At 37.2% G+C, this 26,022-nt stretch overlaps 1 protein-coding gene across 1 annotated transcript; it reads left to right on the top strand.

Moving 5' to 3' along the window:
- On the top strand, positions 1-25,630 carry ANKRD66 (ankyrin repeat domain 66). Its single transcript, XM_072642372.1, is given in 4 exon segments — positions 1-159; positions 14,567-14,795; positions 24,921-25,125; positions 25,128-25,630. Coding segments are annotated over 4 exon segments (666 nt in total). The 5' UTR covers positions 1-11; the 3' UTR covers positions 25,212-25,630.
- Positions 25,631-26,022: the final 392 nt, after the last annotated feature.

A 26,022-nucleotide genomic window follows, 5' to 3' on the forward strand; every position in this document is an offset into this window, starting at 1 on the left:
AAATATCCAGAATGACAGATATGACAAGGCTTCATCAGGCTGTTGCTATCGGGGACTGCAATTTGGTAATGAGGATGCTGAAAAAGGGGCTTTACAATCCAAACCACAAGGATGAAGACTGGAATGACCGGACTCCACTCCACTGGGCTGCAATTAAAGGTAAATGGGTCTAGTCACTGCCTGTATACAATAGCTGCTTAGCCTGGCTTTCTTTTCCTTATAGACCATAGCAATACGCCCTTCCTACACAATGTATATTTTAATAAAGGACTTTTGGAGAATATAAAAATAACTTTTTGTATTCATAACAATGACAAGAAGATCTTTACATGCTACTTTTATCATTGGGAGGAGATGAGCAATCTATTCTCTCCTCCATACAATAATGATCGCTCATTATATTACAATAGCTCTAGTAAGAAATGATGACAGAAATAGTGTTAGAGGAACTTCAGAAGACATGTGTGAACTGATACAAAGTGTAGCAGATAGAACCAGTACAATTTATATAATAATAACAATATCATAAAACTAATAACTTTGAAAGACTTAAGAATTGTAATGACTATCCATGATTCTGTAAGAGTTATGATGAAATATGCTATTCCATTTCCTAACGGAGAGGTGATGGACTCAGAGTGAAGATCAGGAAATATAGTTTTGAACATGGCCAATGTGGAAATTTGCTTTGCTTGACAATGTATATTTGTTATGTCAACCAAATGGAACTGGCCTCTAACCTGTGGATGGTCGGAATCAAACAGAGCAGACTAGAGACAGGAGAGTCAGGAATCAAATAGAAACTTCATTTCAAAGTGAGGGAAATGGTTTGCAAGCAAGGACACATGTGCCAGGACCTTGTCATAGTAGGGGGACCTAAGGCATTGTGGGGAGATCTCAACAGTTATACCAATGGTTTCACAGTGAGCTGTAGACCTGAAAATGAAGGATAACACAGCAACAATGAGACAAGTTTGATTCTTGACTAGAACATGGGTACTTGTCCAAGCTTTTCCCATGCTTGTCTGAGCTTAGAGAATACCAGGTGCTGGTCAAAGCAATACAATAATTATATGATTTTGCCAGAGGATGAGATCATCCAGCGTGTGAGTACAAGGGATTATTGTTTTCCAAGCTCAAGACTCAGTTTATGTTCTGGGCTTTAGCTCTGGAAAGCAGGATGCTTCCTAATATCTTCACATTTTCCCCTTTTGACCAAAAAAGGGGATCCCCTACACTTCTGGCCAATAAAGTAGAGGCAAGTATAAGTTAAGGTGTCACAAGAGGCCAGTTGGACCAGGATGAGATGTTGCCCATGGGAGTTAGTTCCTTGTGGGGACCTATCAGGGAAGTGTGTCCCAGGTATCACTGCTGGCCATTATTTGCTTGCAAGTAGAAAAGAGAAGAGGTCAAGAATGTTTGAGAACTTATTTCTAAAACTTACTTAAAGCCTGAATTACTATGACAGATAAATTTTGGAAGTCAATCATGTATATCCATATATAGTTCGTAGAGAAAAGTCTAATCTTGTTGCTTTCTCAAAATTTCCATTTATTCCAAAAGCTTTTTGCATCTTTATCTTATTACATCTAATAATTTCCCTCTTAGGAGACTATAATCCCTATGTTATGATTTGAACACAAATATAGGCTAATACTGTAAGATATTCATACTTACAACCTAGTATAGTAACTCAGACACATTTCATTATCAATCTATTACTTTATAGATTTAATATTATACTTACAAAACTTCTTGATTATAGAAATTTACTACATAAGGAAAAAAGGACATAGTTATGACAATGTCATATATCATAATAGAGAGGAAAATCTTTCTTAGCTCTGTTTGATTCCAGGCAAGAGTCATATATGACAGCCAGTCATAGTCACAGGGTGTTAAAAGTAAGGCTTAGGTTTAACTAGGTGGGAATTTTTCTTTTTGGAAAGGAAATAGCACAATGGGGAAACAGCATCAGGAGGAACCTACATAGGCTGTGCCAAGGTTGTCCCCAAAGTCACTAGTCTCACTTCTTCTCCTGGGGAAGAGAAGGGAGTGGCTGGAAGCAAGGGAACTAATTTGAGAATGAACACCAGAAACTGGGGATGGGTGAGTGGAAAGAAAAGAAGAGGAACAAAAAAAGTAGTGGAAATAGAATCAATAAAACTTGGCAACTCACTGGGGAATCCAAGAGGAAGAGGTAAGGGGAGGGTTAGATTTCAGGATAGGGAATAATGTGTACAAAGTCATGGAATTGGGGAAATAGAGTGTCATGTGTGAGGAACAGGAAGAAGGCCAGTTTGGTTGGTGTGCGTGTGTGTGTGTGTGTGTGTGTGTGTGTGTGTGTGTGTGTGTGTGTTTAAAGACAAGATTAGAACAGGTAGGAAAGGAATGGGTTGTGAAAAGCTTTAAATGAAAAGGCCACCATATCAAGCAATTAAAACATATAACAAATATCTGATAGTTGAATCATCATTGATATGTTGAAGCTACATCTTTAAAGCACCCTATACACTTTCATAATAGCCAAGATTTTCAAATGAAAATGTGCTATTATACTAAAATTATTATTGTCTGCTCATAATAAAACATACTTCATTAGATATTTAACAGTTTTCAAATATCTATTTTTATCACATCCTTTTTAAAAGCCCAATTCATATCTAACAGCATCCAGATTAAAAAGTTGTTTTGTCTAACAGCATTTTTATTACAATCACAATTATAATCAAAATATAAAAGAATTTAGAAGTCTAATAACACAAACAATAAAGTTCAGATGACCTCAATTGCATTTTCAAATTATCACATATAAAAATCATTGATCTTATTACCTTTGACATTTTAACACTACTTTAGAGTTATCAGTATTGAACAATTACATTCAATTGAAGAAATAATAATAACGTAGTGCTTATCATGTGCCAATCACTGTGTTAAGCCCTTCACAATCATTATATTATTTTGATCTTCACAACAACCCTGGGAGTTATTATTTTTCTCTTTACAAATTGGGAAACCAGGTCAAGCAGAGATAAGATAACTTGCTTGAGATTATACAGTTAATAAATTTCTGCAATTGAAATGTAATTCAACTTTCTCTACATTTTCCCTTTATTTTAAAATCTGATCTGAGATGAGAGGGGCTAGCAAAATAAGATGGAAAGTGTCTCTGACCTGGTGGTCATAGGGGATCCCTAGTTTAACCCTTCATTTATATATGTGTATGTGTGTGTGGGGGTGTGTGTGTGTATACATACCTATATATATATACGTATATACACGCATATATGAGTATGTATATATGTATATATATATATATATATATATATATATATATATATATATATATATATATATATATATATATATATATATATAGCTATAGAGAAACTTAACAAAACTTTATTGTAGCCTTCTGGGGGTAGCGGTGGGAGGGGGAAAAGAACAAAGCAAAAAAGTGCACAAAAGAGAACAAAAAAACTTACAAGGAAGCAAAGAAAAGATGGACAATTTTCAACACAAGTATTATTTATCATACAGGCTTTCTTGAAATGAAAAACTATTGTTACACAATTTGAATCCTCTCTTGTGTTCTGTTATGCTCATAGCATGCTTTTATTCCTTTTAACTTTGTATTTAAGTTCCAATATTTAAGTTTATGATATGTTTTTGGTTCTTTATTCTGTATTTGTGTTCAGGTGTTTCAGTCTAAAATAAAAAAAAAGAATAATCATTCAAGGAAGAGTTAGCAAGAGGTTGCTATAAATAAATAAAAACCATTTACCTGTTTTTTTCTTTCTTCACTTGAATTACTTCCAAACAATCTGCATTCCTTCTTTGCCCTAGAGCAATGAAGCTATTACTTTTGCTGTTTACTTTTAAAACTTTTATAAAATTATCCTTATTTTTCCTTAAAAGAAATTCTATAGAAAAGTATCCCAAAACTTACTAAGCTATTTCAGAAAAGAATGAGATCCTGGAATTACTCCAAAGTCTCAAGAATTCTCTCCTCCAATCTTAAAATGATTAATCTTCAAACTCCTTAATCTGCTAAGATGTTTTTAGTAGGTCTACAAATTCTGATTATTTGATTTTATTTCTGTAATTTCAACACAGTCAAATCTGAAATGACAGGAAAGAAAGGTGTGTCGCAGGTTTTTTTCTCTTTTCTTATAACCTCATCTCCCTCAGAAAGTCTAAAGTGGGAGTTAGTCTTCCTTACTGGGAGAATTGCTTCAACTATGAAAGTTCATTAATCTTTCCAGGTGTTCTAAACTCTCTGGCTACATCCCTTTGAAGTTTTTCTGGCTGACTGCCTTTAAAAATTTTCAAGTTAACACAATCTGGTTCACAACTCAAACATGACACAGACATGTTACATTTTACAAAGACACAAACACAGACAAAACAACAAGATGTACAAACAGACATGGATAATTTTAACAAAGTCCAAAATTACAGCTCTAATTTTACAGAGACACGCAGTTACCAAGTCATGCAATTTAAGAAACAACAGAGGCATGCAACTTTACAGAGATGTGCAGTTTAAAAAAAAAGCAGAGGTATGTAGAGAGGCCAATTAACAAAGATATGCTGTTTAAAAAAGGCTGTCTTTACCAGTGATATGAGATGAACCAGGTCACTAGAAGGGTCCTGGTATTGTTCTCACAACAAATGGTGAGCTTGACCAAGGTGGAAGCTCAAAAAATTAAAGCAGCAACACGGACACAAGGACTCACCAGATGAAGGGGAGTGGACTGGACTCCAGAGAAATAAGTGTCTGTGGTGCCTAGACCATTCCCACTGGCACCAGAGAGTCCATTTCCAATCCCACTTCTGATACTAATTAATATCAACCAGAGGGGACTGGCCTCTAAATTGTGGTTGGCCAGAGCTGAACAGAGTAGGCTAGAGACAGGAGAGTCAGGAATAAAGCAGAAGCTTAATTTCAAAGTGAGGGCTGCAAGCATGAACACATGACCTGTCCCTGGAGGGGGATCTAAGGCAGCATGGGGAGATCACTCAGAGAACATCAGGTGCTGGTTAAAGCAATAAAATAATTTGATTTTGCCAGGGGGTGAGATCATCCAGAGGATTAGTGCAAAAGTTTGTTGTTATGCCAAACTCAGGGTACAGCTTGCTTGTTAGGCCTTAGCTCTGGAAAACAGGGTGTCTCCTAATGTCTTGACAGTTACTCGGGCTTGATTTTTCCTTCTTTTTCAATTGTGGGAGAAGAGAGGGAAGTGGCAGGAAGTAACTTAATTTTGGTTAATTAAAAAATTTATAATTTAAAAGTTCAGTCATTTGTGACTTTATTTGTAACAAAATGGAGCACATTTTAAAAGACATTCAAATAGTAAGCTAATGATTATTTTTAAATAAACTGTACTTTCAGTTTTCACATTTAATGCACACAAAAATTACAGCAGTTCATTGCAAAGCACTTCTTCTATATTAGAATGCTTTCTTCTTACAACCAGCCTGATGAAGTAGGGGAGAAGAAAATGAAGAAGAAGAAGAAGAAAGAGAAGGAGGAGAAAAAGAAGAAGAAGGAGGAGGAGGAGAAGGAGAGCAAGAACAACCACACTAATGATATGAAGAAGAACAAGAACAAGAAAGAGGAGGAGGAAGAGAAAAGGAAGGAAAGGGGAAGGGGAAGAAGAGGAGGAAGTAAAAAAGGAGGGGAAAAAAGACTGACATTAAAATGTCCCCTATATTTTCCATTGGATTCCTTCCCTATCCACCCCAGGGTGTTATCTTTTATAATTTTTTTAAAGGAGAAAGGGACAAAAAAATTTCATAAAATTGATGTACATATAAAAATGATGTTGCATGCAGTATTCCGCACTGAGAACCTTTGATTTGGCAACGGAGTTGGGGGGATGTTTCTTTTCATCTTTTCGTTGAGTTGGAACTTGATCATTAATTTGCGACATTCAAATTCAGTTGTTATTCTTTCCGTTTTCATTGTTGTTGCCATTATGTATATTCTTTTCCATGTTCTGCTTGCTTCACTTTGCATAATTTCATATGGGTGCCTCTGTATTTACCAAGTTTAATGTTTCTTACAATGTAGTACTATTACATTACATTCCGGTAAACAGTTTGTTTAGCTTTTCCCCAATACATGAGCATCGACTTTATTTTCGGGAACTAACATTCACGTAATACTTTGAAGTTAGCAAAATGCTTTATTCACATTGTTACATTTAAACTTCAGAACAGCTCTGTGAGGTGAGTACTACAGGTATTTTAGCACTATTTCACATAAGTGGTTGCCTACACAATGTGATTTGGGTGACTTTAGGAAGGCACCCTTTAAAAAAATTCTCCTACTATTTGTCACAATACTGGAAAATCTACCATTAGATCATGAGTTTTTGGACCTTTAAAAGCTTTGATCCCCTTCCATCTCTAAGGGTCCTCAACTGAAATATAAATTTAGCCAGCAGGTATAATACCTTTTACCTCAGCAGTTGTTGCACCTGAGTGAGCATCAAGACATTATGGATCTAAGGCACAGCTTCTGGAAATAAATGGCAAGGGGTGCTGGCCCAGGAGATGGAAGATTGTGAATTCACCATTTTTACAATTTTCCTGTACACTCACCCAGTTTCTGACAAAGAAGCTAAGGTGACAATGATGCTAATGGTCAAGGTTTTAGTAGCTTCTAAAATATTTTGTGTCTTTTAGTAAAAATATTATCAGAGAAAACTGCACTGGGAGCTTGGAGGCAGAGAAACTATTAAGGGGGAACTGAACTTGGCCTGTGCTGGAGGATTTCTTAAAGTGTTTCTGTAATGTTAATGTAAGGTTAATGGTGGGTGGGGAGAAGAGTTAAAGATCTTCCCAGTCCATTAATAGGTCTCAGATACCTTTTGTTAATCTCTAATGAGGCACTGGGTTAACAGGGTCATGCCCTCCAGATCTCAAAAGTGTATATATACTCTGAAGTGAGGTCTTACTTTGGGGCTTATTTTTTGGAAGAAGGTTCATGTGCCAGATAAGATTCTGGGTTGGTTGGTTGATTGGTGTCCTTCATTCTTGAAGAGGACCAAAATAACATCACTATGATAAAGTAAAATTTCAGTGTGTCCAACTGTGGCTGATCAGACCAATATGAGCTTGGAATGCTCTACCCCAGCTTGGGCACAGATAGTCCGTGTGAATATTTGAGGTGGATACCCCAAATTTGTGCATCCTATGTTTACTTTGTGCTGTCTCAATTCTGCTTTACTCATAGAGCACAGCACCCTTTCTGATGTGGGCATGCCATGCTGAGCAATCCTGTGCCAGTGTCTCCCATGTTGCACAGTCAAATCTAAAGTTCTTGAGAGAAACCTTGAGAGTGTCCTTGTATCGTTTCTTCTGGCCACCATATGATCTCCTGCCCCATGTGAGTTCTCCAAAAATAGTCTTTTTGGCAAGCATACATTTTGCATTCGAACAATGTGGCCAGCCCATTGGAGTTGTGCTCTCTGAAGCATAGTCTGAATGGTTGGCAGTTCAACTTGAGCAAGGACTTCAGTGTCTGGTACCTTATCCTGCCAAGTGATCCTCAGAATCTTCCTAAGACAGTTCAAATGGAAGTGATTCAGTTTCTTGGCATGGTGGTGGTAGACTGTCCATGTTTCACAGGCATATGGCAATGAGATCAACACAGCATCTCTGTTGACATTCAGTTTGGTAGTCAGTCTAATACCTCTTCTCTCCCAAACTTTTCTTCAGAGCCTCCCAAACACTGAGCTAGCTCTGGTAATGTGTGTGTCAACCTCATTGTCAATGTGTACATCCCTGGAAAGTACACTACCAAGGTGAGTGAACTCATCCACTGCATTCAAAACTTCTCCATGTGTTGTAACCAATGGTTCCACATATAGTTGGTGTGGTGGTGACTGATGGAGCACCTGTGTGTTCTTGGTGTTAATTTTTAGGCCAAAATTAGCACAGGCAGCAAAGAATCGATCCATACTTTGTTGCATCTCAGCTTCAGAGTCTGCATTGAGTGTACAATCATCTGCAAACAGAAAATCATGCACCAACGCTCCCTCCTCTTTGGTCTTGGCTCATAGCCTTTTCAAATTGAAGAGCTTATCATCAGTATGGTAGTTGACCTTGATGCCATGTTCATCCTCATTGAAAGCATTTGACAAAACTCTGGGTAGCCACTAAGGAGCTCCCTGGCTTTGAAAACCCAGATGTTGGTGTCTCTCTCTCTGGTAATGATGTATGTATTGTCCATGGTCAGACAGTTGGAAACCCTTTCTGTAGGTCTTTCTGCTTGTAATTTCTACTTATAATTTCTGTTTATATTTTCTCTAAAGTTCAGGGTGCTGACTTTTCCCCCTGAACTAAGTGAATGATATATGTGCTTGATTAAAGGAGATTGCTGACCCCTCAAAAGTGGCTTTCCTTCTAGAAAAACAGATCTAAGAACCCGTGCAGCAGGTCCTCCTGTGTATGTCAGGGTCCTTGCTGATACAACTTCTGACCATCCAAGCTGCAGGGAAAGCCCTCTTCAAATTTTAGTTAGTCAGAATACAGAGCAATAGGATAATTCAATTCAAAATAGCAAACATTTATGGAGTCTTTATCATATATCATATACATCATGTATCATATCACTTTGGTGGTTGCTGAGGATACAGAGGTGAACAGCAACCCATTCTCTGCCCTCAAGAAGACACTAAATGGGATATAATATGTATGCAAGTAAGTATAGCAACAGGTAGAATGTATGTAGTGAGAGTGCATCCCTAGGAAAATTTGAAAAGAAAAATACTTTCAAGTGTGTTAAGGAAGGCTTGATGGAGAATCATGGAATTAAAGTGGGAGAAAGCCAAAGAAGGCCACTTAGGCCAATCCCCTCATTTTACAGATGAGGAAACTGAAGCCTGGGGATACCACTTGTAGTCACACAGACTACAAGTGGTCAGGGACAGGATAAGAACCCAGATCCTCTGACTCCAGGGCCAGTACCCTTTCCACTGTTATTCTATGCCTTAAAAGAAGGAAAGGATTTGAACAGGCAGTGATGAGAAAGGTAACAGCTGAGGGACAGTTCTCTCTGAATGCATGGAGGTGGGAAAGTTAAGGACAAAAATCGTCCAGTTTGACTGGAATATGGAGAATATAAGTAATAATAATGTCGTAGTCGTAGTAGTAGTAGTAATATCAATAAAGCTAACCGCAACATTTATATGGTACTTCTCATGTGCCAGGCATTGTGCCAAGCACTTTACAGTTATTATCTCTTGTGGAGTGGAACAATATGAAACAAGACTGGAAAAATAGAATATCACAGGATATTAAAAGTGAAGGAAATTTATAGAGTGAACAATCCAATCCTTTTAGTTTAAGGATGAGGAAATGGGGTCATAGGGGATAAATGATTTAACTGAGGTTATACACTCAACAGAAGCAGAATTTGAATTCAGATCTATGTAACTCCAAATGTAGTGTATTCACTATAATACACTGTCTGGAGTCAAATGACAGAGGGCCTTAAATACCAGGCTATGGAATTTGTTCCTAAAGACACTTAGAAATTGCCTAAGAACTAAAATCTAGGCATTAGAATTTTATTGTAAAGGCATTAGAGAACCACTTCAGATTTTTGAGGAGAAAGATTCAGTCAGAGACACGCATTCAGAAAGATAACTTGCCGTCTGTGTGAAAGACAGTAGTGGAGTCGTCAAACTCACAGTCCCCGGCTGCATAGGCCCAGCAAAACTCCCTAGTGCTGTCTTAGCCAAATTAAAATGTAATTGGGATGGGTGTCACCAAGGAGATGGAGCACCAGAAATGGGTCGGGTCTATTCAGAATCAGGGTTATAAGAAGCCTGCATGACCTGGGAGATATTATTGAACCTCCTAGGGCTACTTTTTTTGTAAAATGAAGATTTTGGACTAAGTGCTTTTCCAAGACCTCTTCCAACTCTAACTCCTAGAATTCTGTGGCTTCTTGCCTTAGTGTCTTTAATGATCAAATAGTGATAATGAGCCTGCTCCTATGAGTGGTGAAGGAGGCTATACCAATGTTGCGACGCATAGCAATCAGGGCGATTGTTGTCCTCTGCTGCCCCCTAAAGTCCACCAGGAAAACAATACTTTCTGCTCTGTCAACATCAACATTCGTCCTGGAGACTGTGAATGCTTTGTGGTTCATAAGCACTACTGGGAGATCATTAGTACCTTCTGTGACAACCTGTCAGTACCAGCTGACCTTGGAGAACTACAAGTGGAATGAAGTGAAGAATGTCAAATACATGATCCTGGAATTTTGCCCTCACCATCAAATCCAGAAATCCAGGTCTGTTCAAGATGATCAAGTCCTTAGTTGACCTTCTGTATGCTAAGCATCATCAAAAATGTCTAGACCACATGGACATGGAGAGGTCCAAAGAGAGCAACTGGAATGCATTAGAGAAAGAAAATTTCACATAGGAGGTTGCATTGGAGATGGGCTCTGAAGGAGAAGGATGTGTTTCTTGTTACTCTACCAGTGCCTCCTACCCCTAGATTCTGTGTGCTGCAGTCCATGATGCATTGTGAGGTGCAGCAGGAGAGTCTGGTGAGGTCTGAGAAGAAGATTGCTCAGGGAGGCTAACTCTATCGCTACTGGTGCTCAGCTATTGAGTTTTCCACCTTTTCCTTTCAGTCTCCCTCCAGACTGTGTGTGTCTCCCCATAATATGACTCATTTCCAGCTTCCAACTCAAAGAGATAGATAGTCGCAAATCTATGTCTGGAATGAGGAGAATGCTTATTCCTATGTAATACAAAGCCCAAGATGTCAGTCAATTCTCAAATCCCCATTAGATTGGTATCATTTTTTTATACATTTTGAATATTAAACCTTTATTAGATAAATATCAGAGAAATGCATTATGAAAATGAAGATAAATATCAGCAAAATTTTTTTGAAGATATTTCTGGATTGTTTCCTTTCTAACTTCATTATTTTGATTGTGCAGGAGGTTTTCAATTTTATGTAACTGAAAATGTTTAATCTTTAATGACCATCTCCATCCTTTGTTTAGATAAAAATTCTCCCCCTAGCCAAAGTATTTCCTTCTTTTTTTTAAATGATATGATCTCTAATACTTGGTCTTGTGTTGATTTGGAGTTTATTGTTATATAGGTTATAAGGGATTTACCTAAACCTAACTCAGATTGTTTTTCCGTTTTCTTGGCAATTTTTCTCCTATAGTCTCTATACAGTAGTTGGTGTCTTGGATTTATCAAACACCAACTACTATGTTGGATTGCTTTACCTAATGAGCCTGTGCAGACTCATGATTGTAGAAAATTAGTACCAAGTGGTTTTTGATAATTACTGTTTATAGTACAATATAATGTAATATAATACAATATCTGTTTATATATATAATATTGCCTATAACAATGTAATTTGAGAACTAATGTTGCTAGATGCCCTCAATTCCTACTTTTTCCCGTTATCATTCCTTTTATCATGCTTATTTTCATTTATTTTCAAATTCATCCCATCTAATGGCTGCTTCCCTGTTGCCTACAAGCCTGCTCATGTCTCCTCATCTTCAAAAGACTATCTACAATAGGTACTTCTACATACTTTTCTCCTCAGTCTCCTTTGTTGGATCCTCCTGCAGACCATGCCCTGTAATTACTTTTCCTTCTATACTACTTCACTTGGTGATTTCATCAGTTTCCATGGATTTAATTATCATCTCTGTGATAACAGTTCTCAAATCTACCTATCTTGCCAGCTTCTCTGCTGACCTACAGTTTCATATCTCTAATTTTCTTTCAGACATTTCAAACTCAATGTCCAGTAGACATCTTGAACTCAACATGTCTAAAATGGAACTCATTATCTTTATCCCTCAACCATCACCTCCTCTTGCCTTCCCTTTTACTGTAAAGGGCAACTCTATCCTTCTAGTTCCTCCTCAAAACTTGAGGTTATCATGGATTCCTCATTATCTCTCACTCCACCAAGCCAATCTTTTGCCAAGGCCTGTTAATTTCACCTTTGTGACATCTCTTGATTATTTTCCCTTCTCTCCTATGACACTGCCACCACTTTAGTGCAACCCCTCATCATAGCATGTCTAGACTATTGCAATGAGCTACTGCTTGACTCAGTTCTCTTCCCACATTTGTCATTTAGCCACCAGAGTGATTTTCTTTAAATATAGGTCTGACCATGATACCCCATGTGCCCTGCCCTCCCACTCAATAAACTCCAGTGTCTCTTTAGTTCGTCCAGGATCAAATACAAAATTCTCTTTGACATTTAAAGCCCTTCATAACCTAGGCCCTTCCTACATCCCCAGTCTTATACTTTACCCCTTGACACATACTCTTTGATCCAGTCTCATTGGTTTCCTCCATGTTTCATAAACAACACTCTCCATCTCTCCTTTTCCTCTTGCTGTCTCCTATACCTAAAATGTTTTCCTTCTTCATTTCTGCCTATTAGATTATCTGACTTCCTTTAAGTGCCAATTATTTCCATCTTCTACAGGAAATCTTAAAATACTTCTTAATCCTAGTACCTTTCCTCTCCATTATTTCTTATTAATTCAGTTATATAGCTGGTTTGTATATATATTTTTATTTGTCTCTTTCATTAGGTTGTGAGTTCCTTGAAGGTAGGGATTGTATTTTGCCCCTTTCTGTATCTATCAGCATGTAGTACAATGCCTGGCACATAGTAGGCACTTAATAAATGTTTATTGACTGACAAACTCTCACTTCATAACTTTCTGCAGTTTTGATTCTGATTCAACTGAATCAGTTTCAACTGAAAGAGCTCTCTTCAAAATCACCAGTGATCTTTTAAAATCAGCTACTAACTACTCAGCTACAAAATGTAATACCCTTTTCTTAATTTTCACACTTCTTGACCACTACATATTTTAACATTGTCTATCCTCTTCTTCTCCCTGATATTTTCTTTTCTCTAGATTTTCATGAGGCTATCCTTTTCTGGTTCTTCTTTGATCTGTCTGATTGCTCCTTCTCTTTTAAGAAAATTGTTTTATTTTCCACTTACATGCAAAAAACAATTTTTAACATTCATATTAAAAAAAAATTTCAAGTTCCAATTCTCTCTTTCCATACTCCCCTCACCCCTCCTTGAGAAGGGAAGCAACTTGATATAAATTATACATGTGCAGTCATGCAAAACATATTTCCATATTACAATTTCTCCTCATTCTCATTTCCTAGTTATTCATTGCAGTCACATGCCCAGTAGCAGTGGATGTCTCTCAAGATCTTGTCCTGGGCCTTTTTTTTCTTCTCTACTGAGGATTCTAAGATCTATATATCCAACCCTGAACAATCTTCTCACTTCCAGTATTTCATCCCCAGAGACATATTGGACACCTTGATCTGAATGTTTCTTGGCATTATAAAGTCATTGTATATAAAACTGCATTATCTTCCCAAGCCTTCCCTATCTTTCGAACTTTCCTTTTGCTGTTGAGGCCACCTCTATCTTTCCATTTACCTAGGTATCAGCCTCAACTCTTCAACAGGGGAATGGCTCTTATATATTTATTAGAAAGCTTCAAGTGGGAAACTGTGAAAAAGGCCTGCTTATATACCATCTACACTACTTCACTTGGCGGTTTAATCATATTCCATGGATTTAATTACCATCTCTATGCTAATAATTCTCAAATCTATCTATCTTGCCAACTTCTCCATTGACCTACAGTTTCACATGTCCAATTTAAAAACCCATGATTTTTCAATACCTAGAACAATGTGAGAATATTAAAGATTATCACTAAATCAGATTAAGAAAAAATAGAGTTAGATTAGGATATTGATTTAAAAACAGGTGAAATTCATGTTCACAGGACTTAATTAAGACCAAGTATTTGTTTTTCCTTAAATCTTGCTCTAAGCTATACCTTACTTTCTTATCATAGTAATTATAGTCAAGGGTTTGTGCTTATTATTTTAATAAAATGTCTTATTTCCATAGAAAACTTAAATTGTACCTTGTATTATGTTATGTTTTGAATATCCACACATGTAAGAAAGTTAGCCATTGAATTAATGCAGTCATATTCCAAAGTTTCAGGTCTAATATCTCAATGGAAAGGGACAACTTTTGAAGGATTATTTTACAATGTTTAACTTCTGGGAGTGACACCAAATAATATAGCTATTGAAATGATTTTTATGAGTTCAATGATTATATTCATTTGTAATCCAGTATATAATTTTTAGAACTTCAAAAAGGACATTTAGTCTTTTAGTGTGATACTGAATAACTTAGGTTGGAACATCTGGGATTGGAAACAGAAAAGACAATGTGTGGTACATACAACGTTAACCATAGCAATGCAGTTCAAGTGAAACCTTTTATTTGGAGTTTTCAGGGTAGCATGTAGGTAATGAATTGGGAGTAGGGAATAAGAAAAGCAGATGCTAGAAAGAGAAAAGAGAGGTTCCAAAGGAAAATTTCATCCAGTTAATAACTTTGCTTAGGACTGGCATTGTCTTCAGAGAGAAAATGCATTTTCTCCAATCTGATTTTTCCCACTTTTTGCACTTCTAAGGACACATTGAGATCACAAAGCTTCTAATCGCCTACGGAGCCAAGCCCTATTTGGTGACTGATGTTGGTTGGACCCCAGCACATTTTGCAGCTGAATCAGGCAGACTAGGAGTGCTCAAAGTTCTCCACATGCTGCATGCAGCCATTGATGCTCCAGATTTTTTTGGAGATACTCCAAAGAGGATTGCACAGATCTATGGGCAGGATGAATGCATGGCATTTCTAGAGAGGTGAGTTTCATTTTATTCTCAGATGCTTACTCATTATGTGACCTGGGCAAGTCACTTAACCTCCTTTAGGCCCAGTTTCCTCATAGGTAAAATAGAGATAATGATGTCACCTACATCACAGTGTTATTGTAAGGATCAAATTAGATAACAAATGTAATGAAATCTGAAATAGTCATGTAAGCGGAGCATTGAGGCAGTCCTAATCTCAAATTGGAGCAGGCTGATGACCTGGGTTTTATACTTTTAGCTAAAATTTTTACCACATAAGCCGATTGGTACTTACAAATTACTGAAAGTTGTATATATTATTTTTCAGTAGTCTGTCTTTTCAGAAGGTCTACAGATGCTTCATCAGTTGTTCAAGAATAGGCAGATGTTGCTTACTATGTCATACCACACAGCTATTCATCTTCAACTGATAGAAAAACATTGTACTCAAAAGAGCTCAGCTGGTCACAAAATAGAGGTCTTAAAATGGAATCAATTATGCTCAGTTGACAAGCTATCTTAAGCTGATAAAATCTGCTCTTAGTCACACTAAATTAACAAACTTGTTCCTACTAACTTATTCAGGTATGAAAACTTATTTTCACTAAATTAGTTGAAGAATAAGTCTAATGAAATATATATATTATAAGCATTTAAAACAATTCATATTGAAGAATACCAGAAGTTTTCCATTCCTTGCTTTATTTTCAAGGCTAGTGTGTACCCACTAGCCAAAAACAAGTTGAAAAACAGCCCTCTGGAATAGGGTAAGTCAGTGATAATCCTCCAATGTTCATGTTAACAGGTAGTTTCCTCCATGTAACAAAAACTCCATTCAACTTCAGGCACAGGGAATTCATGCATGCTTCATAGTTTAAATTTTGGGAAAGCACAAATTGAGGGACTTCTCTGGGGACTTGGAAGAATATGAAGCATGTCAGGGAGAAAACAGAGGCCTTCCTCCCCAGAATAGGTCTTGTATATTTGTGCTAATTGTTTCAATAGCTTGGTTGACAGATAGTCATCAGAGATATTTGTTGTAAATATTTTTTCCTAATTATACTAATTACAATTTATTTTGTTCATGAAAAAACTTTGCAATTTCATATAGTTTCAATTATCTATTTTATCTTTTGTGATTGTCTCTATGCTTTGCTCCTTATTCGGTTCAGAATTTTCCCCCTACTCATAGTGGTGAAGGTCGAATCCTTTTCTAATAGATTGTTTAGGTGTGGTTTTATATTCAAATTGTGTATATATCTTAAACTTATTGTGGTATACAGCATAAAATTTGGTCTGAACCTAATTTTTGCCAGATTGCTTTCCAGTTTTCATGTATGACCTGTGGCATAAGGAAGGGAACAAGTGTTGCTGGGAGGTAAGAATTCATTTTAGTGAATAGTGAAAGGTTGACTAGACCAGCTTATGAACAGAGATGCTGAGATCTTGTAGGCAATGGGGATTCACCTGTGATTTCTGAACATGGGAATGACAAGATAAAAATCAGTATTATAGAGAGATTGATTCAGCACTTTTATGTATGATAATGATAATAATGTAGTCCTCTCTTTGGGCTAGTGCCCACAACTTGACATTAGTTGTTTGGGTCCCTTTTGGATAACTGCTACCCTTAGGGAACTCTATGCATAACTACTTATAACAGAGGTCATGAGTCCCCACTTATGTTCTTTATATTAACAACCAGAGAGGTGACATAATTAGCTCAAAGCAAAGGCATTTGCTAAAAGTGCATAGTGGGAACAAAGCAGAGTATAATGGTGGTGAGGCCCACATGTGAGAATCCCCCTCTTCTAGAACTGGCTGGCATCAAAGTCCTTTCTGTCTTGTGGACTCTTCACAAATCTCCCCTATAAGCACAATATCTCTCTGGGTTTGGTTCTTCAGCTGGGGCTCCCAGGATCCACTCCTTTCTGTGGTTCAACTCTTCTTGCTTTCCAGGATGAGCTCCCTTGTGAATCCATAAATAGATCTCTTCAGTGTTATAAAAAGTCTTGTTCCTTGAAGATGCTTTGGTCTTGAGAAGATTGCCTCTCAGTATTCATGTTTCTGTGGAGTATGTATCTTACTGGATGCAATTATCTTCCTTTGGGTAGATCCACAGTTAGGCACCATGATCAATGATGGGGTGAGGGGCAAAGAAAATCCCTCCCTCTTCCCCAAGAGGTGAAGTGCTATGTTTGTTTTGTTTTGTTTTAATACTATCTCTCCCTTTAATTCCCTCCTCCACACTCAAACTGCATTTTTTAAGGACCACTCAGGAGCATTGTCAATTATGATTGGTCCAATGATATCATTGCCCCTTTCTGACTCAAAAATGTGTTCTTCCTTTGTAATATCATACAGCACTTTAAGGTTTGTAAGGTGACTAACACACATTACCTGTGTGAGCATTTCAACAACGTGGTGAGGTATTATGAGTCTTGTTATTCTCACTGTACAGATCAGGAAATTGATTTTCAGAGAACCTAAATTACTTTCTCATGGTCTCATAGTTAGTGAGTATTAGAGACGTGATTCAAATCCAGTTTAAGCTAACTCCAGGGATGCTGGATAGGAGGTTTTGAGGTGGTATAGGTTGAGTGCAAAGAGACAAGAACCTGGATTAGGTAGGTCAACGATACTGGAGAAAAAAACTAAATATAAGAAACATTTCAAAGAAACAACTAACAAACCTTGATAGCCTTTTAAAAAATTGTTTATTTTTCCTTTTCAGAATTCACTTCCACAAGATCTTGAGCTCCAAATTTTCTCCTCATCCCTCCTCTCCAACAACCCCAAGACAGCATGTATTCTGATTACCCCTTCTCCCAATTTGTCCTCCCTTTCATTACACCTCTCCCTTCTCTTATCCCCTTCCCCTCCATTTTCTTGCAGGGCAAGATAGATTTCTATACCCTACTACCTGTATGTCTTATTTCCTAGTTGCACATAAAAGCAATTTTTAACATTGGTTTTTAAAACTTTGAGTTCCAACTTCTCTCCCTTCCTCACTTCCCTCCCCCCCCCACTGAGAAGGCAAGCAATTCAATACAGGTTATACATGTGTAGTCATGTAAATGACTTCCATAACAATCATGTTGTGAAAGACTAATTATAGTTTTCCTCCATCCTATTCTGCCCTCCCATTTATTCTATTTTCTCTTTTGACCCTGTCCCTCCTCAAAAGTGTTTACTTCTCATTACCTCTCCTCCCTTTTGCCCTCCTATCTATCATCCCCTACTCCCTACTTATCCCCTTCCCCACTACTTTCCTGTAGTGTAAGATAGAATTTCATACCAAATTAAGTGCTCATGTTTTTTCCCTCCTTAAACCAAATGTGAGATGAAAGTAAGGTACACTCTTTCCCCCTCACCTCCCCCATCTTGCCCTCCATTGAAAAAGGTTTTTCTTGCTTCTTTTATGTGAGGGATAATTTACCCCATGCTATTTCTTCCTTTCTCCTCCTAATATATTGCTCTTTCATCTCTTAATTTTATTTTTTTAGATATCATTCCTTCCTATTCAATTCACCCTGTGCCCTCTGTCTGTATATATAATCCCTCCAACTACACTAATACTGAGAAAAGTCTCAAGAGTTACAAATAGTATCTTTCCAAGTAGGAATGTAAACAGTTCAACATTAGTAAGTCCCTTATGATTTCTCTTTCCTGTTTACCTTTTCATGCTTCTCTTGATTCTTTTATTTGGAAGTCAAAATAATGCTTGAAAGTTCTCTATTTCATTGATTAGCCATTTTCCCCCTGAAGCATTATACTCAGTCTTGCTGGGTAGGTGATTCTTGATTTTAATTCTAACTTCTTTGGCTTCTGGGATATCATTTTCCAAGCCCTTTGATCTCTTGATGAAGAAGCTGCTAGATCTTGTGTTATCCTGATTGTGTTTGCCCAATACTTGAATTGTTTCTTTCTGGCTGTTTGCAATATTTTCTCCTTAACCTGGGAACTCTGGAATTTGACTGCAATATTCTTAAGAGTTTTCCTTTTGGGATCTCTTTTAGAAGGTGATAAGTGGATTCTTTCAATATCTAGTTTGCCCTCTGGTCCTAGAATATCAGGGCAATTTTCCTTGATAATTTCTTGAAAGATGATGTCTAGGCTCTTTTCTTGATCATGGTTTTCAGGTAGTCCAATAATTTTTAAATTATCTCTTCTAGATCTATTTTCCAGGTCAGTTGTTTTTCTAATGAGATACTTCACACTGCCTGTTATTTTTTTCATTCTTTTGGTTTTTTTAAATAATTTCTTGATTTTTCATAAAGCCATTAGCTTCTATCTTCTCCATTCTAATTTTTTAAAAAATATTTTCCTTCAGTGAACATTTGGACCCCATTTTCCATCTGGCCAGTTCTGCTTTTTAAGGCACCCTTCTTCTCATTGACTTTTTGGATTTCCTTTGCCATTTGGGTTAGTCTATTTTTTAAGGTGTTATTTTCTTCAGCATTTTTTGGGTCCTCTTAACAATCAGTTGATTCATTTTTCATGGTTTTCTTGCGTCACTCTCATCCCTCTTCCCAATTTTTCCACTACTTATCTTACTTGATTTTCAAAATTCTTTTTGAGCTCTTCCATTGCCTGAGAACAATTCATGTTTTTCTTGGAGGTTTTGGATGCAGGAGTTTTGCCTTTATTGTCTCCTCGTTGAATTTTTTGATCTTGTCACCAAAGTAAGATTTTATAGTCCAACATTTTTCCATTTTTGCTCATTTCCCCAGCCAATTATTTGACTTTTGAGCTCTTTGTCAAGGTAGTTTTCTGCTTCCTGTGGGGGTGGGGGATGCACTTCCAGTTGCTCAATTCTCCCACAATTTGTGGGCCTAGAGTTCCAGAAACAGCCTCTGCCACTGACCCTACTGCTGCTGACTGCCTCAGGCTACTCCACTTCCTCTGCTGCCCTGGGGCTGGGACCAAACCACTCTACTCTCTCACACAGTTCTGACAGGTTCTTGCCATTGACCTTCCAGTTTGTCCTCTGTGTTTGGGGTTGTGAAGTTTGGAAACTGCTACTGTGCCAGTGATTTAGTCTCCCTTGAAGCCTGTTTCTGTATTAGTGTGGCTCATGTTGGACTGAGCTCTGTTCCCAAGATGGTGCAATAAACCCTTCCTGTTGACCTTCCAAGCTGTCTTGGTCTAGAGATTTGCTTCACTCAGTCATTCCATGGTTTCTGCAGCTCCAGAATTTGTTTAGAGTCATTTTTTTACATGTATTTGACTGAGTTTGGGGAGGGAGCTCTAGCTAGTCCCTGTTTTTACTCCACCATCCTTACTCCACTCCAACCTTGATAGCTTTGGTACAGGTAATTGTTATTGGCCATGTCAAATATGAAGGATATTATTGCTGATTCTCAATGAGGCATAGGATCGTTTATTCAACAAACGTTTATTGATCATATGTGTGAGTCATTATCATTTAAAGATAAATAAGCTAGTCTTTGTCTTTAAGGTTTTACAGCCTAATAACTCAAAATGCCATTTTGTTACTTATTTTTTATGAATATCTTAATTGGAGCAGAAGTTTTCTCTGTTCTTTTTGAAATTATGCTGCAGGGATTTGTATTTACTTATCTGCATACATGTTGCATGCCCCCAGTAGATTGTAAGGTCCTTGAGGTTAGGGACTATTTCAGTCACATAATTTTTATATGAGTAGGATGAAGGCATGTGTGATATGCCTTTCGACAACAAAGCAGATGATTGACTGAACATGGCTATCTATTGGCTATCATTAAAATTGTGTGTGTGTGTGTGTGTGTGTGTGTGTGTGTGTGTGTGTGTGTGAACGTAGGTTTCTAAGGAACAAAGTTTGAGAAATGGTGGACTCAGGGATCTCTTCCAGCTCTAACATTCTATGAACTATTTTTATTGTACAGCAGAGTCAATAGATTTGTTTTTGGTCTAATGACATGCAAAAACTTGTGACTTTTTACAAGTGATCCTCTCAAAAAGAGGAACTCTATAATTATTATGCTTCACAATTCACCAACAGGAAATGTGTCTAAGTGTTGATATAGTGGCATCTGTAAATATGAAACTTGTAAGATATTATCTTTTCCCATTAATCATGAGGGTTTTACCACCAGCCACATTTGAGAAGACACATATAGTGTAATAAAGTGAAATCCTAGACCTATGAGAAAAGAAAAGATTCAAGGGGGCGAAGATAGAAAACAATTGTAGCTTTGAAAAGTACATACACTTTTGCTTCATGATTTCAATATAAGGAGAAGCAATGGGACAAAATGGATAAAGAGCTGTCCTTGGTGCTGTCAACTGGATGGAACTGACTTCTAACCTGTGGATGGCTAGAGCTGAACAGAGCATGCTAGAGACAGGAGAGTCAGGAATCAAGCAGAAACAATTTCAAAGTGAAGTAAATGACTTACAAGCAAGGACACATGTGCTAGGGCCCTGCCACTAGTGGGGAGACATGAGACAGTGTGGGGAGATCTCAATAGTTATACCAATGGCTATGGAGTGAGCTGTAGCCCTGATAATGAAGGGTAACACAGCAACAATGAGACAAGTGTGATTTACAGCAGGGCTTCATGACCAGAACATGGATACTTGTCCAATGTTTGCATGAGCTCAGAGAACACCTGGTGCTGGTCAAAGCAGTACAATAATTATATAATGTTGCCAGAGGATGAGATCATCCACAGGGTGAGCATGAAGGATTGTTATTGCCAAATTCAGGACACAGCTTGCTTGCTCAGCCTTAGCTCTGGAAAACAGAATGTCTTCTAATATCTTGACAGCACCAAGAAAACCTGGGTTTAGGTTGTACCTCTGACACATATTGACGGTGAGATCTTGGGCAGGTCAACTAAGCACAACATTTTTGTGGGCAATTCTAAAATTATAAGTTGCAAAGAAACTTGTCAACATACATTGGATTTTGATTGCTTTTGAATATTTTATTTTTCTCAATTACATACAAAAACAGATTTTAACATTCACTTAAAAAAATTCTGAGTTCCAAATTTGCCAGTATAGATTATTAGAGGGAATATATCTGGGAATTCCATATACCAATGAAGGCACAGGCTCAGTCCTACTTCTGTTCCTTACTTCAGTAGGATGATGGCACTATTGATAACATTAAAATTATCCAATAACTTAAAAAAATTCCTGGAGCAGTTTTTTGTTGTTTATTTTCATGAATTGAAACACATTTAAAAAGTTTTTACTTAATTCTCACAGTATGACTTTGACATAAGAGTAAGGAATGACACTGATACAATGAAAAAGTATAACAAATTTCCTTAACAATGTTGTTCAACTAGGGCGAGTTGAAAAGCTGTTCAAGTAAATTGGACTTGATTAACCAGTCAATTCATTTCACTTAGGCTAAGACTTGTTCCTTTTTGAATAAATTATCTCCACCCCCTGATTTGGTATTGGAGATGTCATAGAAAGTTGGAGCTGGAAGGGGTCTTGGAGAACATCTAGTCAAGACTCTTTACTTCCCAGGTGAGGACTCTGAAACCTAGAGAGGTGAAATGATTTACCCAATGATTGTCACACCTTTCTAGAATAATATTATTCTGTGAGCCAGCCCTCTTGCCGAGTTTGAGAAGCACATCTCTAAATCTTAATAATTTCTATTTGCTATTTGTAATATCATAACTCCACATTTGTATGCACAAAACTTAGTTCCCCTCACTAATCTACTTTTCATAAAGCTGCCAAATTGATTTTTCTAAAGGATGGGTCTGATCAGAGAACTTCTCTGTCCCAGAAAGCTAGTGCTTTCTATCCCAAAATTGCCTGCTAATTGTTTTGTATATACTTCCACATACCAATGTTGTGTCCCCAATAAAATGTAAGCTCTCTGAAGGCAGGGACTATTTCATTTTTGTCTTTGTATCTCCATTGCTTAGCACAGTGCCTGACCCATAGTAACTACTTAATATGATTATTGGTTAAATGATTGATTGAGTCCCAGTTGCCGTTAGACTGCTCTGGCCTTTCAAGATCTTTACATTCTGACTTCAATCCATCTTTCTAGACCAATGACAAATTATTCATCCACATGTATTCCATGGTCCAATAAAACTACTTTTATATAACATCTCATCTCATACTTCTGTGATTTCATTCCAGTACCCCTATGCACAGAATGCTCCCCCTTCTCTGCCTCTTGAAACCTCTAGCTCAAAGTTCAACTCAAATGATACCTTCTTTAAGAATCCTTTCTTGATTTGATAGTTATGCCCTCTCTTGCCCCTGATTTTCTACTTTGTTATTGAGTAATTTTCACTGGTGTCCACTGGTGTCTCTGTGATCTCATTTGGTGGTTTTTTGTTTTTGTTTTTGTTTTTGGCAAAGATACTAGACTGGTTTACCATTAACTTCTCCAGCTCCTTTTACAGAAGAGAAACTGAGGCAAACAGGGTTAAGTGAGTTGCCCAAGGTCAGAGGGTTGTGATGTTAATTAGAGTTAAAGATCTTCCCTGCCCACTAATAGGCCTCAGATATCTTTTGTTAATTTCTAATGAGGCACTGAGTCACAAAGGTCATGCCCTCCAGCTCTGAAAAGTATATATATGCTCTGAGGTAAGGTTTTACTTTGGGGCTTACTCTTTGGAAGAAGGTTTGTGTGCCAGATGAGACTCCTTTAAGGGGCTCCCCAGGTTAGTATGAACGTATATAATGGTCAGACAGTGGGATCTGTCTGTTGATCTGTGATGTGTGTAATGTTTATGTTCAGACAGTTGGTCTGTATTTCTCCGCTTGTATCTTCTCTGTTGGTAATGTAATTAAAGATTGTTGACCCCTCAGAAGCTGCTTTCCTTTTAGAAAAGCAGATCTAAGAACCTGTGCAGCAGGCTCTCCTGTGTATTCTAGGGTGCTTACTGCTACATGCAGCTAGTATTTGTCTGAGTTCAGATTTGAAATCAGGTCCTCCTGAGTCCTGACCTGGTACTGTATTCTCTCCACCACTTTACCTGCTCTGATTGTGTGTGTTCGTGTGTATGTGTGTATGTGAATTCTATATTTACTTATCTCTGACCATGCTGAATGCCTTTAGTAGACTATAATCTCCTTGAAAACAGAAACTGTTTTACTTTTGTATTTGTATTCCAGTGCCTAACTCAATGCCTGAAATACAGGACTGGCTTAGTCCATGTAGAGTGATTGGTTGATTGTTGCCTGAGCATTTGTGATATCTAAAAGACAAGGAGGGGTGTCCAAAATGTTACCCATGGCCAAGAGTTACAGCCATTTAACATACAGGATCACTGATTTAGTGATTGAAGAGAAGTTGGTCATCTAGTCCAAACTCCTCATAATACAAATGAGAAGACTGAGGCCTAGAAAGTTAAGTGACACATATAAGTTCACATAGAAAATAAGCATCTCATACTTTAGGAAAAGAAGTTTTTTGTTTTGTTTTGTTTTGTTTTCTAAACATCTCTGCATCATGAACCTTTTGATAATCTACTGAAAGTTATGGACCTTTTCTCAGAATAAGATTTTAAAGTGCATAAAGTAAAATAGATGGGATTACAATGGAAACCAAGTCTATCGAACTATATCAAATTACATTAAAATATATGAATTTTAAAAATGCAAGCAAACAAGTTTATAGATCTCAAATTAAAAATATCTGCATCTAGCCTAAAAATGTGTTAAATCAAGACTTCAGGGTCTATTGAAGAAATAACCATCATTCCATTTTTTTCCAGTTGGATAAATCTTTAAAATATTCTGTTTTGTTTTGTTTGAGGATGTCTATATTTGTTTTTCATTCAGGCATTGTGTTGTTATCCTAGAGGAAGGGAAGGGAGAAAAGAAATATATATAGTAGCTACTAAAAGTCAGGTACTGATTTTAAATATTATCTCATTTGATCCTCACAACAGTCCCTTCTGAGTAGGTGGCATTATTATCCTCATTTTATAGTTCAGGAAACTGAGGCAAAGAAAGTTAAGTGACTTTTTGAAAGTCATAAAACTAGGAAGTGTCTGAGGCAAATTTGAAGTCAGCTCTTGCTTACTCCAGACCTCCTTCTTTATTCACTGCTCTATGTAGTCTGACTTATCTAGACCAGACAGCAATAATTTCAGATGAGCTTTTGAAATGATAAATGGCTTTCCTCTTTCTTCTCTTTTCTAGGGCTGAAGTTGAATGTCAGGCTTATCGATTAATGGCCCAGGAGAAAGGGCTGCCATTGGACCAGAAAGATGAAGAATGGGAACTCAAAAAACACGAAGTGGAGAAGACTCTCCCTTCTCTAGATCAAAGCAAAAATAGGAAAAAGATTAAGAAATTTCCAGGCCCCCACCAGCTTCCATGTGTTCGGTCTCATTTACACAGAGACTCTCTTATGGGCATCTTAAAAAGGAAAATCGCGTAGTTAAAGCTAGATACCCTCAGACAATTTCACACCCTGTTCCTGGGGTGTGAAAAAGCCTATTTTTATGAGGTAGACTTCTAGGGCTCAGTTAGGAGTAATGACTATGCTACTTCTTTGTTAGATTTGCATATACTTATATAGACTGGAATGCAAAGTTTATTTCCCAGGGTTGACCTGTACCAGGCCTCCCTAGTAAAAAGGTCCTCCTAAAGTAAATAGATCTAAAGTAAATAGTAAACCCATAACTGGACTGGGTGGACCTGTTATTTAATTGACACAAGGAAGCCCCACATAAGGAAATTCTATTCATTTTGAACTTAAATACAAAAAAAGAAAAAAACATAACATTTCCATATACATATACAATATAAAAAGAAGATTCCATATAAAACTATAAATTTTCAAGTCAAATGACTGCTTTTTTTTTAAAGAAAAACTATGTAATAAATACTGTACATTATTTTCAAAACTGTCCTGTTTTTCTGTGGTTCTTCATACGTTTTCTTTTGTTATCTGCTGTGAACTTTTAATTTTTTCTCTCCCTCCCTCCACCCCACCTTGCCCTAGAGAACGCTACCATTAGACATGCACATGTGTGATTATATGCATGTATGTAAAACCATACTGTACATCCTTCTATTTATCAGTTCTTTCTTTGGAGGTGGATAACATCTTCCTTCATAGGTCCCTAGGACCTCCTATAGGTCCATAGGTTTGAGTACTTACAATGCTGAAAATGACTTAGTCATTCAAAGTTATTTTTAGAACAATATTGCTGTTACTGTGTACAGTATTCTCTCGGTTCTGCTCATTTCACTCTTCATTATTTCATAAGGAAACTTTCTCTACCAATTCAGACTA

The sequence above is a fragment of the Notamacropus eugenii genome, chromosome 2 (assembly GCF_028372415.1).
Source record: "Notamacropus eugenii isolate mMacEug1 chromosome 2, mMacEug1.pri_v2, whole genome shotgun sequence".
NCBI classification, from domain to species: Eukaryota; Metazoa; Chordata; class Mammalia; order Diprotodontia; family Macropodidae; genus Notamacropus; species Notamacropus eugenii.